This window comes from Plenodomus lingam (genome assembly GCF_022343315.1).
Source record: "Plenodomus lingam strain CAN1 chromosome Unknown contig_27, whole genome shotgun sequence".
NCBI classification, from domain to species: Eukaryota; Fungi; Ascomycota; class Dothideomycetes; order Pleosporales; family Leptosphaeriaceae; genus Plenodomus; species Plenodomus lingam.
In genome coordinates this window covers 375,796-392,533 of record NW_027093942.1, presented here as the reverse complement: position 1 = coordinate 392,533, position 16,738 = coordinate 375,796, and the positions used below count along the sequence as shown (strand labels likewise).

The 16,738-nt window shown below is 53.8% G+C and overlaps 6 protein-coding genes across 6 annotated transcripts; 4 read left to right on the top strand and 2 right to left on the bottom strand.

Moving 5' to 3' along the window:
* Positions 1-268: 268 nt before the first annotated feature.
* Positions 269-2,419, top strand: IAQ61_007173 (uncharacterized protein; the record flags this gene model as incomplete). The annotated part of the gene is made up of 2 exons (XM_003840839.2): positions 269-326; positions 495-2,419. 2 exons carry the CDS (start codon positions 269-271, stop codon positions 2,417-2,419), a joined length of 1,983 nt encoding a protein of 660 aa, XP_003840887.2.
* Positions 2,420-2,685: 266 nt separating this feature from the next.
* IAQ61_007172 (uncharacterized protein) lies at positions 2,686-4,804 on the bottom strand (the record flags this gene model as incomplete). The annotated part of the gene is made up of 2 exons (XM_003840840.2): positions 2,686-4,259; positions 4,477-4,804. 2 exons carry the CDS (start codon positions 4,802-4,804, stop codon positions 2,686-2,688), a joined length of 1,902 nt encoding a protein of 633 aa, XP_003840888.2.
* Positions 4,805-5,355: 551 nt separating this feature from the next.
* On the top strand, positions 5,356-7,189 carry IAQ61_007171 (uncharacterized protein; the record flags this gene model as incomplete). The annotated part of the gene is made up of 1 exon (XM_003840841.2): positions 5,356-7,189. Exon 1 carries the CDS (start codon positions 5,939-5,941, stop codon positions 7,187-7,189), a length of 1,251 nt encoding a protein of 416 aa, XP_003840889.2. The 5' UTR covers positions 5,356-5,938.
* A 1,504-nt stretch (positions 7,190-8,693) lies between these two features.
* On the top strand, positions 8,694-10,439 carry IAQ61_007170 (uncharacterized protein; the record flags this gene model as incomplete). The annotated part of the gene is made up of 3 exons (XM_003840843.2): positions 8,694-8,952; positions 9,103-9,350; positions 9,425-10,439. 3 exons carry the CDS (start codon positions 8,694-8,696, stop codon positions 10,148-10,150), a joined length of 1,233 nt encoding a protein of 410 aa, XP_003840891.1. The 3' UTR covers positions 10,151-10,439.
* Positions 10,440-10,930: 491 nt separating this feature from the next.
* On the bottom strand, positions 10,931-13,041 carry IAQ61_007169 (uncharacterized protein; the record flags this gene model as incomplete). The annotated part of the gene is made up of 2 exons (XM_003840844.1): positions 10,931-12,555; positions 12,738-13,041. The coding sequence occupies 2 exons, from the start codon at positions 13,039-13,041 to the stop codon at positions 10,931-10,933; spliced, it is 1,929 nt and encodes a 642-aa protein (XP_003840892.1).
* A 1,577-nt stretch (positions 13,042-14,618) lies between these two features.
* On the top strand, positions 14,619-16,562 carry IAQ61_007168 (uncharacterized protein). Its single transcript, XM_066097475.1, has 2 exons — positions 14,619-15,125; positions 15,190-16,562. The coding sequence occupies exons 1-2, from the start codon at positions 14,933-14,935 to the stop codon at positions 16,269-16,271; spliced, it is 1,275 nt and encodes a 424-aa protein (XP_065952517.1). The 5' UTR covers positions 14,619-14,932; the 3' UTR covers positions 16,272-16,562.
* The last annotated feature ends 176 nt before the right edge of the window (positions 16,563-16,738 follow it).

Genomic DNA, 16,738 nt, shown 5'->3' with positions numbered 1-16,738 from the left:
AAGTGTGGCGTTCTGGCGCAGCTGTGATCTGTGGCTGATCCAGGGTAAGTTACAGTACAAGTGGGTCGAGGCTGACCAAGGTAAATTACGACACATCTGTGGGTCCAAGCTCGCGGAGCTTCGCGACTCGCGACAAAGCCAACGTTCAACGACCCAATGGATCAAGTTGAGACGCGCCAAACGACTAGAGTCAGCGTCAAAAGGAACGACTTCATTCACCCCTTTTATGCGACTATCGTGATTGACGCGACTTGCAACTGCAGTCGTCATGGAGCGCGAGTACCACCGGCCGGACTTTGAGGGTGGGTTGCGGCCTCGACCAAAGCGTAAGTATACAATGCGTTGTTAGCAATATGTATATCTCATTTGGTGTTATGGACGAGATGTATGTAGTAGTGCATGAGAATAGCTACTACAATATCTTCCAAACTTTTGTCTCTTCCCATATGCCTTTCCACCATCAAAGAACCAGGCTGATACAACCGTCCATACAGGAGCCGTGACGGATTATGGCGCAACAACAGTACAGTGGTTGCGCAACCGGCGTCCACGATACAAGAACCTACCCATGCGAGAGGTGGAGCGCCCAAGTGCCAGCTACATCGTGGACATGCAACCGCCCGCCGCCCGACTCGCCAGCGCCGCCGAATCCATACCAGCCAAAGCCGTCCACTCGTCGCTAAACAAAGTCAAACACCCCATCAATGTCGTCAAGTGGACACCCGAGGGCCGCCGCCTGCTTACCGGATCGACGAGTGGTGAATTCACGCTATGGAACGGCATGGGCTTCAATTTCGAAACCATCATGCAGGCGCACGAAGCTGCTATAAGAGCCGTCGAATACACATCCACCGACGACTGGCTTCTCTCCGCAGATCAGACAGGTGTCGTCAAGTACTGGCAAACAAATTTCAACAACGTCAAGGAAATTCAAGCACATACCGAAGCCGTGCGAGGTCTCTCCATCGCACCGACCGACTCCAAGTTCGTAACATGCGCCGACGATACCACATTGAAGATTTGGGACTTTGCCTCAAGTACCGAGGAGTCAACGCTCACGGGACATGGTTGGGAAGTAAAGTCGGTAGACTGGCATCCACACAAGGGACTGCTAGTCTCTGGCTCAAAGGATCATACGGTCAAGTTCTGGGACCCACGAACAGGCCGTTGTCTTACAACACTTCATGGACATAAAAACCCAATATCAAAAACCATGTTTGAGCCCGTTCAAGGAAACATGCTAGCAACATGCGCCCGTGACCATACCGCCCGCATCTTTGATCTTCGAATGATGCGCGACGTCCTACTGCTAAAGGGGCACGAAAAAGACATCATTACCATGGCCTGGCACCCCATGCACAAAAACCTGTTATCTACCGGTGGCGTGGACGGCAGTATACATCACTATCTACTCGACGAGCAAAATCCTCCCCCGGGAGTAGCACCCTCAATATCACCCTACGATGCTGCTGACCCGCAAAACGCTCCTGCGCAGACGATATACCCTGCGCATAGTTTGCAATACGCCCACGACTTTACCGTTTGGACAATGGATTGGCACCCACTTGGTCACATTCTAGCATCTGGCTCCAATGACCGTGTAACCCGCTTTTGGACACGCCCCCGGCCAGGAGACACAAACTATATCAACGACCGGTACCACATTGGCCAAGCCGCTGCCGAAGCCCAAGGCACATACGACCGGGGCCAAAACCGCCGCCAAAAACAAGAGGAAGAGGAGCAAGAAGCCGAAGACGAAGCAGAGGGGCTTGTCGACCAGAAACTTCCGTCTCGATCAGGTGGCCTACCTTTTCTACCACCAGGTCTCTCGCTCCCCGGTCTCAACGCCGCACCGGATGGAACATCCAGCTCCCTTCCTGGCATCGGCGGTTCCTCACATCCTCATCTTCCCCCACCACCGCCATCTGGTCTCCCCTTTCCTCCACCACAACCCGGTGCACCAGGTGCCCCTCCCCTCCCTTTCACAGGCATGGACCCCTCCCGCCTCGCACAACTCATTTCCTCTGGCGCCTTGCCCCCGCCCCCCATGCCTCCAGGTGCAGGTGCACCTGTGCCCAACAACAACACCAACAACAACGGCCCTCCCCCGCCCTTCCCGCCACCAAACTTCGCTTTCCCAACAGGCATGGGTGTCCCGCCTGGTATGCCGCCTCTACCGCCCGGTATGCCCCCGCCACCACATGGATTTCCTGGATTCCCGCCTCCACCGGGCGGTATGGCGGGGCCGCCGCCGGGCTGGGTTCCGCCGCAGATGGGACAGCAGTCTGCGCAGCAGCAGGGCGTGGGTGCTGCGGCGGGTGGGGATCAGGCTGGGATTCGGAAAAGAGCGCCGTTGCCGGATCAGCAGGACGCGCTGAAGATGGAGATGACGCAGGGACGGTATCGGAAGGCGAGGTAGGGACTTTGGTTTTGGGGGTTTGTCGGGTTTTGGACATGATGAGTGCGGGAGTGCAAGATTGAGGGGGGTGGACGTGGGAAATAGGAGCTGGAGAGAGGTCAAGGGGGTGTAGTGTTTGTTGGGGTGGCGATGTAGAGCATTGTAGGATTATGCGATGGTATACCCCTTTGTGAAACTGATGTAAGATTGCGCATGTGCTTGGCCGATGGTAATTACGTCTACGCCTTGTGTACTTTCCATTTCCCATCCTCACAAAACACCACGCATCATTCCAACCTCAACACCGCACCCTCCTCAACCCCCTTGACACACTCCACCCTCGCCACGCCCTCCCAGTCCATCTTCCCCTCCCCAACCTCCTCCCCAATCCTAAACACCTCATCAATAAACGCCGGCACAAACGACCCCGGCCCACGCACATCCTCCCTCGCCGCCGCCCTCTGCGCCGCAACCTCGAAATGCAACAAGCCTGCCACCCCCGCCAACAACTTGTCCTTCGGATACGCTGCCAGATAGGCCGAAAGCGTGGTGCCGAGCGTACACCCACTGCCCGTAACCAGCCCAAGATATGCATGTCCGTTACTGATACTGTACGTGCGATCGCCATCGCTAATCACATCCACAGCGCCCGTCATGAGCACGACATTGCGTTCGCGCCGCGCAAGCATGGACACGACGTGAGCTTTTTCCCGGAGGGAGAAGAGCGGAGCACCACTGTCCACGCCGCGCTGGACCCGCGACGTCTCGTCGGCGTCGGTGACGGCGAAGCCCGTGGCCCGCGCAACTTGCAGGATCTCGCGCTCGTTGCCTTTGATCAGGTCGAAGTAGCCGGCGGCTAGGAGGTGGGAGACTGCGGTGCGGCGGACGTGGGTTGCGGCGGCGCCGACGGGGTCGAAGATGATGGGGCGGCCGGCGGCGTTGTAGGCGCGTATGGCTTGGGTGTAGTTTGCTAGGCCGTCGGGGTTGACGCTGCCCATGTTGATGACAAGGGCGGCGGCGGTGCCGGGGAGGTTGGCGAGGTCTGTGGCTTCGGGTCCGTAATTTGCCATAATGGGGCTTGCGCCGAGGGCGAGGGCGATGTTGGCGGCGAAGTTTTGGACGACGAGGTTGGTCATGTTGTGTGTCAGGGGGGTTTTAGATTTTACGGCTTTGGTGGCGGCGAGGGCGGTGCGGAGGACGTGGGTGATTTCTTCGGTGTCGTTTTCGAGCCAGAAGGTGGGTAGGGCGGAGGGGGATTTGAAGGGGGGAGGGGGGGAGTGGACGAGGTTGAGGAGGGTTTGGGAGGAGGATTTTGGGTCTGGAGAAGCGATGATGGCGGATACGACGGCGACGCCATCGATTGTTTTCGGGGAGCGATTTGAAGGTGTTGGGGCGAAGAGTTGGTGGATGATCAAGGGGATGTTGGTTGCGTTTACACCGCCTATACAGACTGTTTTGATCTTCTTGGATGCTTCGTCTGCCGTGTCGAGGTATCGTAAGATACCTCTGATGCCATTGATGCCGATGATGTCTTTGGTATTCTTCTTGGTCTGAGTAGCGTAGAGTGTTCCAATACCCAAGTAGTCTGCGCCTTGCTCGACAGCTATGCGGGCTTCTTCGACTGAGGACACTGTCGCTCCAATGATCTTGTCGGGGCCAAGGAGTTGGCGAGCTGAGGAGACGGACATGTCATCCTGGCCGATGTGTACGCCTTCACAGCCTACGGCCAGGGCGACGTCGACACGGTCGTTGACTAGGAGAGGGATGTTGTGGGCTTTGCATTTCTCATGGATAGCTCTGGCTGTGGATATGAGTGCTCCTGTATCGGACGTTTTGTCGCGATATTGCACGAGTGTGACGCCTGGGAGGGTCAGCTTATGTTTCTAGACAGCGAGTCGGTTTCATGATTAGCAGTAGAGCTCGGAATCATTTGCAGCGATTGATGCATCGGGATTAACATCCTAACGAGATTGGAATATATGGCCAAAGACCAATATGTTGAATAGAATGAATAGAAGCTGAGTGCAAATGCAGCGTTAAAGAATGTAAAAGTATTCGGTAATACTAGCAAAACTTACCTCCCAGCAAAGCCTGTTCCACCACATGGACCAAATCTCTATCCCCTAATATTGGTTTTGTAGAATCCGTCACAAGATACAAGGAGTAGTCGGCCTTGTCCTTCATCATTGCGACTGGTCCAGATGCACGTGTGGGTGGATATCTAGTCGCACTGTCATGCTGGAGGGGTTCATGAAGAGTCGATTTCGGGGCGCAAGGATGGCGTTCGCTACGAAGACTGCCTATTTTAGCGTATCCGAAGTGTGTTGCGCAATCAGAGTCGGGTGAAAATTGAACATGGGACGAATTGAAGGTGTTGCAGTGTAGTTCACTCGTCTGTGAAGTCATGACTGGACCCTGGAGTCCCCTAAGGTTTGTACATTCTTGGTGGTGGTGGTGGTGGTGGTCATGTCAACGTGTCACTGCTCAGCAAATGAGTTTCATGCCAATGAATCAGCCCACCCACGACACGTTTCTGCACTGTTGACTGCAGGCTAAGAGTCGGTACGAGTAGACACATGGTTTGCGCCGATGAGGCTCGGTGATTGCTGTCGTTCAGACTGGACGCGCAAACGTGGCCGGACCGATGGCCAGGCAGTGACAAGTGACAGTGACACAGTGGTCTAGGTAGGATGCACCGACGATGTATTCTGTGAAATATCAATCGCCTTTATATTGTGTACACCTGTCTCAGTGCAGGCCAGGCAGGCTTGTTTGTATGTTTGAATGGACTGCAAGAGGCCGTTGGTTGTGTCAGGCATGACTACTGTGTATGTGGTATGTGGTATGTGGTATGTGTGTGTGTGTGTGTGTGTAGAGTCTGTAGTGGCTCGGCAAGGATTGAAAACTAAAACTCTGGCCGCGTCTCCACATAACGTCCCCTCCACCTCGCCAGTCAACTCTCTCTCTCTCTCTCTCTCCCTCACACACACACACTCTGAACTCGCACACAACGCAAACCCATCACATCGTCCCAGCTCCCTTCCTCTTCAACCCCCTCCCCCCCCCCCCAGCGACCGTTCTCCGGCCTCTGCACCCCAAAGCGCCCATCCACACGCGCAAACATCTGCCTGCGTCGCCCCTCCGCGACCTTCGCCAAACAACCCGCCACCTTTGCCTAGAGGCCGCTCGCACAAACCGCACCTCGGAACCAGCAACAACAACTGCGGTATATGTATTCGCGCCAAACTTACGCCTTCCGAGTCGAACCTCCCCCCAAACTGCAAAAATTTCGCTGTACGCGGATACCTAGCAGTACCATCCACCAGACCAACGGCTAGTTCACTGTCCTCCCTGACCCAGAAAACCCAAACTACCCCACCCATCGCCACCTAAGACTGCATCTACTGCATGTCTTTGATATCTCTCGTCGACTTTTACGACCCCAGCTTGCTCGCCCATCCGCTGCATCAGAACTGCTAAGAAGCCCACCACCACGTTCACTATCGAACCCCCCGCCTCCTTCCCTCCACCACCGTCACCATGGCTACCGTCAACATTCGTCGCGATGTCACCGACCCTTTCTACCGCTACAAGATGGAGCGCATCCAGTCCAAGATTGAGGGCAAGGGCAACGGCATCAAGACCGTCATTGTCAACTTGAGCAGCGTCGCCCAGTCGCTGGCCCGCCCTCCCGCTCACGTCATCAAATACTTTGGCTTTGAACTCGGCGCCCAGACCAACACTAATCCCAATGACGACCGTTGGATCATCAATGGCGCCCACGACGCTAGCAAGCTTCAGGACTACCTCGACGGCTTCATTACCAAGTTTGTCCTCTGCAAGAAGTGCAAGAATCCCGAGACCGACGTGCACATCAAGGATGGCCACATCACCCTTGACTGCAAGGCTTGTGGTAAGATCTCGGATGTCGACGCCCGCCTCAAGCTCAGCTCCTTCATCCTGAAGAACGAGCCGAAGAAGGGCAAAAAGGACAAGTCCAACAAGAAAGCCGAGCGTCGCGCCCGCAAGGAGGCTGAGGCGAGGGGAGAGGCCGGCTCACCCGACGGTGGAAGCCCTGGCGACAGCGCCGAAGATGGCGACGAGGGTGACTTGGCACTCGAGGCTGGTAGCGACGATGAGTTTACACGCCAGATCCAGGAGGGTGCTGAGGGCATCGATGTGGAAGAGGCCAAGGAGGTCGTGTGGCACCTCGACACATCTGAGGAGGCTGCCAGGGCCCGTGCCCAGGACCTTCCCGACGATCTCAAGCGTGCCCTTGTCATTGAGGGCGAGGACGATGGTGAAGAGGGCTCCAGCTACGACGTCTTTGGCAAATGGATCATTGACACTGCTCTCGAAAAGGGCAGCGTTGACAAGCTGGACAATGTCGAAATCTACATCAAGGCCAAGGAGCTGGGCATCGAGTCGAAGCATCGCACGTTGACTGTCATCCCCCAGACTCTCTTCACCGAGAAGATTGTCTCGCAGATTGAGGGCCGTGCTCCTATGCTCAAGAAGATGATCACTTCTGAGAAGCATGAGAAGGCCTTTTTGGGTGGCACCGAGCGCTTCATCGGTAATGATAAGCCTGAGCTCATCCCTCAGATCTCCGCCATCCTGTTCAAGTACTACGAGAACGATCTGATTACCGAGGAAGTCCTCAAGATGTGGTGCGCCAAGGCCAGCAAGAAGTACGTCGACTTGAAGGTCAGCAAGAACGTGCGCAAGTCTGCCGAGAAGTTCAAGGAGTGGCTTGAGAATGCGGACAGCGACGAGGAGGACTCTGAGTAGGCTGTGAAGAAGAGCCCATTAGCAACGAACAAAAGCAAAGGGGTTGGTCGACAGTCTAGTGGGCAGCCTTTTTTAAGTTTCCGTGGTCGCCTAGATTCCTTCTATTTGCTTTTTTTTTCTTTGCTCGGCTGGCGAGTGTGGTGACTATCAGCCCGCCATCGAGCGTGTTGGACTTGTCTTGCATCTGTATCTTTCCCTCTCTACTCTCTCTACCTAGCCAATCTTCAATCCAAAAAAAACTTTGCTTTTGCAATAAATGCTCCGCTTCTAGGGCCGCGTGCGTTGCCCTGCGCCCCACTCGTTGTCTAACCTTACATCCAGCGTTCCCACTTACCTGGTCGTTGGGCCTGGACTTGTATCTTGACATTTGGCGCATGGCTCTGGCGCAGTCAGGTGGTGGGAAGACGATGCGATAGTGGTGGGGATTTTATGAAATGCCTGATTTTCTGCCAACTGCATTGAATTCAAATAGGACCTGCCGTATCATATCATCTAGTCCATCCCTCTTCTCCCCATCGCCAACCTGACCCCTACTTACTCACATCCATCACCTCACTCCCTCCCCAGCCCTCCAGCCCTCCTCCACGCCCCCAAAAAAGCAAAAACTCCATGTCCGCACTCGGATCTCGCCTAAGATTAAGCCCCAACACCATCAACCCCGCCCTTGCCCCTTCACGGCAACGCGTCGGAGACTAGGCCCAGCGCCGGTGGAGATCGACAAGGCCTTTTTTTTTCTTTTCCATCGTCTTGGGGTTTTTTGGCCGGGTGTGCTGGGTGTGCTGGGTGTGGCTATTTGGGTGTGGGTATGGTGATGGTGATGGTGGGGAGAAGGGCTGGGCTGGGCTGGGCTGGATTGGTGTCGAACGCGTGCTGTGGCTTTTTCGTATGCTTGAGGAGGGCGCGGGGATTGGGGATTGGGATCTAGATGTGTGCATGTGCATGTGTGGTTAGAGTAGGGATACCATATACCATCGTACTCTACCTATAAGATACAACGGCACAGTCGCCGCACGCTTCCCGCATACCGGTACACGGTGGCGGGAAACGCGGTGCACTTTTTTTTTTGGCCGGGATTGCTTTGGGTTGAATACATATTTTACTCTTCTTCTTCTTCTTCTTCTCTTCGGCTTTGGAGTCGATCGTACCTGCACAAACGACAGCGCAATACGTTGATCTATTGTCCGTGAGCGACTTTGGAGTTTTGCGCTCACGCCTGCAAGCGAAAAACTGCCGGTTGGTTGGGGTGATAGTGAGGGATTTGGGCACGGCTTTGGCTACGGGACGGGGAGAGCAAAAGAGATAGAGAGGAAGAGGAGACACGGGGTGTTAAGCTGGGTGTTATTTAGACGGGGGTAATACCTATCGTCGTTGTATTGTGTTGCAACTTGCGCATTCGGTGCTTTGCTGGCTGGCTGTAGTTAACTATTCCTTTCCCGCCCTCTAAAAACCTTGGAGATAGCGACAACGAGAATACCGACTCAACGCCGGAAAACCACTCGACGCGATGAACCAAATCCAAGCGCATCCCGCCACCGGCGTCGTGGTGCCGCACGAAGAGGCCACAGGATACTATGGAGCTGGCGGGGTCGACAAGGCGGGCGCAGGCACGTATGTAACGGCCGAGGAAGAATCGCAGCGTGGAGTTGCGAGCGCTGCTCGTGGAGCTGTGAATCCGGTGCTGGAAGGGGATGCGCGGAGCAAGGGCCGGTGGTTTCAGTATTTGAAGACGAAGCAGTTTTGGATTACGTTGGTGTTGGGACAGGGTATGTTGGTTTTGTTCTTTGCTTTTCTCCCGTGGTGTGATTTGTGAGGAGGACTTGCCTTCAACGCGATCCTGGTGGTTCCTCTGATCTGACGAGGCGGTTGGGAAAAGGGAGGATTCTTTTGTTTCTGGCTAATGGGATGGGATGTAGTGCTTGCTATCTGCATTACATCGACAAACACGCTTTCCACTCTCCTGGCCAACGAGGGCACGTCGATTCCAGCCTTCCAGTCGTTCTTCAACTACGTTTTGCTCAACTTGATCTACACGACCTACACCATCTACCAATACGGGCTCAAAGGCTGGGGGAAACTCATTCTCAAAGATGGCTGGCGGTTCTTCATCCTCGCTTTCTTTGATGTCGAGGGTAACTACTTTGTGGTACTTGCTTACCGCTATGTACGTTGTTCCTTGCTCTCTTTCTCTTTCCTTCCCATCCACCACCATTCTAACCAGACCCAACAAAAACCCAGACCACCATCCTCTCCGCCCAACTCATAAACTTCTGGGCCATCGCCGTCGTAGTCATCATCAGCTTCCTCGTCCTCCGCGTCCGCTATCACTGGACCCAAATCTTCGGAATCCTCATGTGCATCGGCGGCCTAGGCGTCATCTTCGGCTCCGACCACATCACAGGCGCCAACAACTTTGGCGCCAGCGATGCCGTCAAGGGCGACCTCTTTGCCCTGCTCGGCGCCACGTTTTACGGCCTCAGCAACGTGTTTGAGGAGTGGCTTGTGTCGGAGCGGCCGCTGTACGAGGTCGTGGGTCAGTTGGCGTGGTGGGGCATGTTTATCAATGGCACGCAGGCTGGCATTTTCGATCGTGCTGCTTTTCGGTCGGCGACGTGGAATGCCAAAGTGGGCGGGTATTTGACGGGCTACACGTTCATCCTCACGCTGTTTTACAGTCTTGCACCTGTTCTGTTCCGCCTGTCTAGCGCCGCCTTTTTCAACATCAGTCTTTTGACGGGCAGCTTCTGGGGCGTGGCGATTGGCGTCGAGGTGTTTGGGCTGAGCATCCACTGGATGTATCCAATCGCGTTTGTGCTGATCATCATCGGGCAGGTGATTTATTTCTTGAGGCAGAGTCTTGTGGGCGAGGCGTTGAAGCCTTGGCTGGGCGTTAATCAGGAGAGGGGACATGCTGGGTTGGGGACGGCGAAGAAGAGGGTCGAGAGGCCCGAGGCTATTGTTTAGCGAGGCGTTGGGGATTGGGATGATATGAGAGCGGGAGTACTCTGCTCTGGCTAGGGGATAGGTCGTGCTTTACCCATAATGTTAGATAATGTTAGATGAGAATCTGAGCGTATCGAAGGATATCGTAGGATGACTTGGTATGCCGCCATCACTCTGCCGCATAATCCAACTCAATGAAAAAGCCTAGCACCATCAACCCCTTCATCAAAGATAAGATCACCAACATCTAGTTCTCATCCCCCCCGAAAAAGTCGCCCACTGTTCTCCCCTCACAAACCCGCCATCGTTTCCCAAAGCCTCACCTGCCTCATTGAAAGCCAGTCGAACCATCCCCACATCAACTCAGCGAAAGGATTAAACGCCTAGAAGCTCAAAGAACAACGTCGGCTTTTGATTTCCAGAGTTTCTGTCTGGAATGATGAATTGCGTGATTTGCAACAACAAAGTCTCTCAGGCACCTTATCAACCTGGCTGTATAGTCTGGCTTGGAACAAGTAGCGTCACAATGAGTTGGCAGCCAGCAATCACAGACTTTTCAAACCACCAAGATCATCGATCCAGAATATAGTGCATGGCTCACGGACGAGCCGAATGAAATCTAATTATCGTGCGAGACATCTACTGTGACCCCTAAACTCCCCTTGCCCGTGGTATCATGTCCTCACCCACCCTTATAACAACAAGATGCCATTCCCTGGTGGCTACACGCGCCTGGAATTGAAGATGAACCAAAATGCTCCCACGCTCGCCAAAGTGCAAATGCTGAAAGTAAAACATACCTCAGGAAGAGGAAGCAGAATCTTCGGCCGCGGGGGACAGAGCGGCCGCACGGTTTGAGCGCATCGTGTTGACTGCGTTATCAACCTCAATGGTTGCCATCTGCTGCCATTTTTCTCTAGTCTCTTGATCAGCAAGAGCATCTGCACCAGCTTCGCCGACCTTCTCATATAGTAAACGGGAGACATCGCGGTTGATATCAGTGTACTCTTCTTTTGTGACCTCCTTTTTCAGATAGAGAGGTTTTAGTACTGCTGTGACCATTCGCTGTAACTCAGCCTTTGTCGAATATGATAGTGTCGGACGTGATGGTGAAGAGTCCTTCGAGCGAGGCGGGCTACTGAGACCCGCAGAACGATAGGTGAGTCTGCGACGGCCGGTTCGATCATCGTCGGCAGGAGAATATGGCGAGTACGTTGGCGAATGTTGTTGATCTTGATTCTCAGCCGATTTGGAACGGCCAAGATTTAGTGGCGGTGGTGTGGACATGCCTGGTGGCTTCTGATAGACAGGAGATAACCCAGGCGAGGAGTGCTGAGGAGAGCAAGCACGCTCGACGATGATGTGACGTGGCTTTGGCGCAACGATTTCTTTTTCGCGCTCTGCAAACCTATCTACCACCACTTCTTGTAGAAGTGATTGAAGGAAGCCCGTCGCCAAGGTTGTCTCGCCTGTTGTGGCCGCTACTGGCGATGAGGCTGTAGCAGGAGGATTAGGGTTGTTGGCAGTAGTCGTCGTAGTCCGACGCGATCCAGCCCCCGATGGCTCGCCATTGTCTATATTCAGGCGAGTGCGGGGACGCTTTAGTTTGCGCTCTGGTTGCTGTTCACGAGGCTCAGGCTCGACAGGGGACGAGTCAACAGACTTCCGCTTCCGCCCGCGGCGACTGCTTGTACTAATCACACTTGGTGTGGGCGGGCCCTCTTGTTGTTCCAACTGTTCGCGTGCCTTCTCGAATTGGTTCCATGCGCGCAGCTCTTCTTGCGACTCGGGATCTTTGGGGGTTCTCGGAGGTTCGCGGTGTAGTGTACGATTGGTCGGGTGGGATGATCGGTTGGAGCCACGACGACGGCGATGAACGTTATCAGCAGCGGCTCGAAATCGAGTACCAGCGCCAGCCTGCCGCGCGAGCTCGAAGCGGCGCTCCCATATATGATTCTCCCGTCTCAGCACTTCAGAGTGATTCTCGGAAGGTTCGTCATCCTCAAAGGGAAACTCGATGTCGAATTGCAGTCGATCCCACACGCTTTGCCAGACTCCAACCCACTCGTCTGGTGCGCGATTATTGCGTGGTACACGACTTCTCCCATTGACCCATGCGGCAGGGCCTCGAGCAGCGGGGCGTCGGCGGGCCGCAGCCTCCAGGAGCCCCGGGTTTTCGACACAGCCGTGACAGTACCAAGGTCCGCGCGTGGGCATCCGATCGAGACCAGCGCAGAAGACGTGGCAAAGTTGCTCACAACTATGACAATACATGAGCTGTGAAGCATCGCCGAACTCATCACAGACCATGCATGCATCGTAGCTTCCGTCATCCTCCAATGTGTAGTCGTCCTCGATGATCATGGAGGGGTCGATGTCAGCGACCTGTTGCTTGTCTTGCACAGCATACTCAGACAGTTTGGGGCCTGCTTAGATATCAGTAACTGATCAGTAAGGAATGTCATCTCATGTGGCAGCTTGTTGGCGCTGAAGGGCAGAGGTTAAGCTGAGCGCTCGACTGACCATTTAGCCAGTAGCCGGGCCGCTACCGCACAACACCAGCAACATTGCAGGTTGTACTGTCCGGTGAGATCCTGGGTTCACATACCTCCAACGCGCACGCTGAGTTCGACCATGTTGAAGCTCGCTCGACAGATCGGACAGCTATTCGCTCGTTCCACCCAGGGCTTGAGGCAGTCGTTATGTAAATCGTGGCCACATGGCAATAAATGCGCGACTAACTCGGCATCTTTGTCGGAAGCAGCAGAGGCCCTGGTGCTCTTATCGGCATGTTGGAGGCCAGTATCAGCCCCAACTCCAAGCGGAATGGTCGCAAGCGCCGGTTGGGTGGCGGTTGGGACTTGGTCCTGAGGAACAAGTTCACCGAGGCAGACTATGCAAGTCTCCGCCATGTTCGAGGTGTATTGTTAGGTGAAAGTACGCGAAATCGAGTCGATGCGGCATGAATGGGAACAAGGTGTTGTTGTAAGAGAGGACGGCGCGGGGGTTTATAAGAGGCGCCTGGGATGCTAGCGTAACTTGGCATTCGTGACCTGTGGGCAGCCACAGCCTGCAAATGGTGTGTCCGTAGTAAGCGGCCATGGCTTGCATCCCAGAAACCCCGTGACGAACGTCAAACCAGTAGTAAACGAAAATGGTACTCTACCTTACCTTTGTTAATACAAAGAAAGGCCCGAAATCCGCGGGGTATCACTGTAATGCGATCCTCCAAGATGACTCGCGTAGCCATCTTGACTTGCCCTGGGCTTCCTCTGCTTATCCCAAGGAGACTTACCAGGTCGGTCAATCAAAGGTTACTCGGAATGCAAAAAATGTTTCAGAACTCTATTGCATTCGCTAGCGGCTTCTTGAAATGGCCGAGAATGATCGACTGATCGTGTCATCCTGTCCGCATTCGGAACCGCTCGTGATAAAGCCAGTCGAGCTGAATAAGACGATAGATCACGGAACATCTGCAGCGTCTCAGTAGTGAGAGTTCGAGTAATTCGTCGAGGGCGTGGAATTGATCCATGGTCATGACCCCTCAGTCAGCGAAAAGCCCGGTGTCCTTGTAGCATACGTATAGCGGTCCAGATCTTGCGAGCTGAGACACGGTTCCATCGCAGGGCGCTTGGTAACTCATCGATGCATTCGATAACATCACTCACTCCATGGATAAGCAACCGTGGCCAAATCCTCGATCATCGGCTTACGGCTGAGCTTCTGATCCATGATTTAGCCAGGTGCGCTGGTGAACGAAGGAGACGTCCGATCAATAGATCTATGACTCAGCTCGCTCTTAGAAAAGCTACACTCGATATCAACCAGTTCGCTGCACTCTGGAGAATGTATTGTGGGATCGTTCGCTGCGAACCTTGGACAAAGGGTTGAGGTGCGGCAGCGCATGGCAAAGGCGCCATGCTGTGTGAGCGCATTTGGAGAAGAATTAGCTGTGTGGTACCAGGGATGGAATTGTATGGATCTTGTATTTCTATAGCTAAGGCTCGCGGCTCTGTAAGCGCCGGACGAGGTAGCCGCTCGACGCGGAGTTTGACAATTGCGTGGCGGATAGCGGATGCCTCCTTGAACCAAGGTTTACGCGTAGAGTCGGTTGGTGGCGACCTACACAAGTCGGGCGTGTTAGCGACGCTGTATTGTAGGTATGGGTATCGCAGGGAGTATCGAGAGATCCAGAGCTAAACAAGAGCCCTGTAGCCTCACTATCTGGCTGGGAGAGCCTATTCGCCAGGATGTGAGCTTCACTAAAACGCGTAGGCAGTGGACTAGCAGGCAAAGGCTTTCACCCTGTTGTCTGAGGCTGCTTGTGACTGAAGCTTGGATTGTCGTAGCGGTGAAGATTTGTGTTGTTGTGAGGGGCATTTACTTCTAGAAAGCACGTGCCTAGGCCTTTAACCGGATTGGGGCATCAGACTAGTTCGCAGTCATACCTCGATTCTCTCTGGTATTGTATTCGTGAATTGTAGGTCGTTGATCAAATTGATGGGGATCAGTGAGGAAGAGTGACGATGTATTGGTTGTCTCATGAGGGCAGAATTCGTGTGCACTAGACTGATTTTCACGAGACAAAACATGTCAACTCCCAATAATCAATTTCTCGACGTCATGTTGGCGAACCTCGGCAGAACCTTCATCGCTCTCGCCCAAAGCAGGTCTTCGTCCGAACTCGTTTGTTCAACAGCAAGTGCGATGAGGTTTTTGCCAGTTCAGTAGTTCTCGGCTTTTTCCCGAAAGCCTCACTACCAGCTACTCCGCCCTCATCCACCATCAAAAGCAGTCGACGGGATGACGAACGAAACACGACAGTACGAACTCATTCTGCTTGGAGCTACTGGATACACTGGGAAGCTCGTTGCAGAGTGGATCACCACTCAACTTCCACCGGATCTCAAATGGGCAATTGCTGGCCGAAATGCGAAGAAGCTCCAGGCTGTCGTGGATGAGTTGACGGAGCTTAGTCCCAATCGCAAACAGCCAGGTAAGTAGCTCCAGCATCCACCGAATCGCAAAGGACCACGAGATATGGACCTAATACCATGCAGACATTGAAACTTGCGAGATCGATCCTGAGCAGCTGAATGCTCTCGTTGTCAAGACCAAGCTTCTAGTCACGACCGTTGGGCCATTCATGCATTATGGGGAACCTGTTCTCGCTGCCTGCGCCAATAATGGCACCCACTACTTGGACAGTACTGGCGAAGTACCCTGGATCTATGACATGATTGCGAAGTACGACGAGGTCGCGAAGAAGAATCACAGTATTATCATACCCGAGTGCGGTCTGGATTCTGTGCCAGCAGATATCATGGCGTACGTCTTGGCAAGAGAAGTCCGCAAGCGATACAATACAGCCTGTGAGCGTGCCATTATGACACTCTACGACTTCAAGTCTGGCGTTAGTGGAGGTACAGCTTTGACCATGCTTGAGCTGTTCAACAACTACTCATTGAGTCACCTCGGAAAGAGCATGCACCCGTACTCTTTGTCGCCTGTCAAGGCGGCCCAAGTGGTAGGCCCGCCGAAGGGAAGCCTTCTCTACCGTCCCTTTGGTCTCCTGTCCATCCCTGAGCTAGGTGGTGTCCAGACGACTGGACTTATGGCTAGTGTGGATGAATGCATTGTGCACCGCTCCTGGGGTCTTTATGAGTCTTCGAGCGATCGCAACCTGGCTTACGGCTCAAAGTTTCGCTTCAACGAGTTCGCACGTGCGACGGGCTTCCTTACAGGCTTGGCTCAAAAGCTGGCGCTTGGCCTCACAGCCGTACTCCTAGCCATCCCCTTGTCGAGATGGATTCTTGCACCAGTCCTCAAGAAGTTCGTCATTCCTAGCCCAGGCAGCGGGCCTACAAAGGAAAGTATGAAAAAGGATTTCATGAACTACCGCGCTGTGGGGATCGCAGAGGATGGTAGAGGCAAGGTGATGGCACACATGGATGTTGCCCACGGTGGATATGTAGCGACAGCCATTACTCTGAGCGCCGCCGCTCAAGTGATTATTCGGGGCCGTCTGGAAGACACGGAAGCTGGAAAGCTAGGAGGTGGTATCTTGACGCCGGCGACACTAGGCGACCAATACGTCAAGACACTGAACGAGTTCGGTATGAAGATCAGAGTTGACGATTGAACGCGATGGCGGATGTTCCAGGTGCAAGCGACATCGGGGGCTGCGAACACTGCTGCTGACGTCGGGTTTCCATGACCGCGTTGTCAACAAAAGAGTTTTCGGGCAGCATCGCAGTTGTTACCCAACGCCAAACACTTATTCAGGTTTGTATACTAATTCCTCGTGTAATAATTCTTCTTTCTGATTTCTATTTTATCCTAATATCTCAAAGTCTGTTTGATGAATACACTACGTAGATTATAACCTGCGAGTCCGAACTCAAATTATAAATGAAGGCGAAAAGTAATTCTTTCCTTTACAACAAGAGGGATATGATTTTGTAAAAAATCGATGATCTCGCTCTGTCTCTAGATTTACAGGTTCACGCTTGGGCGGCTAATTAGGAAGTCTTGATCATCATCATCCCAGTGGCATAGAGGCTAGCCTATGAAAGGTCTTCTATAGACAGCTAGACTAATATGAAGGTG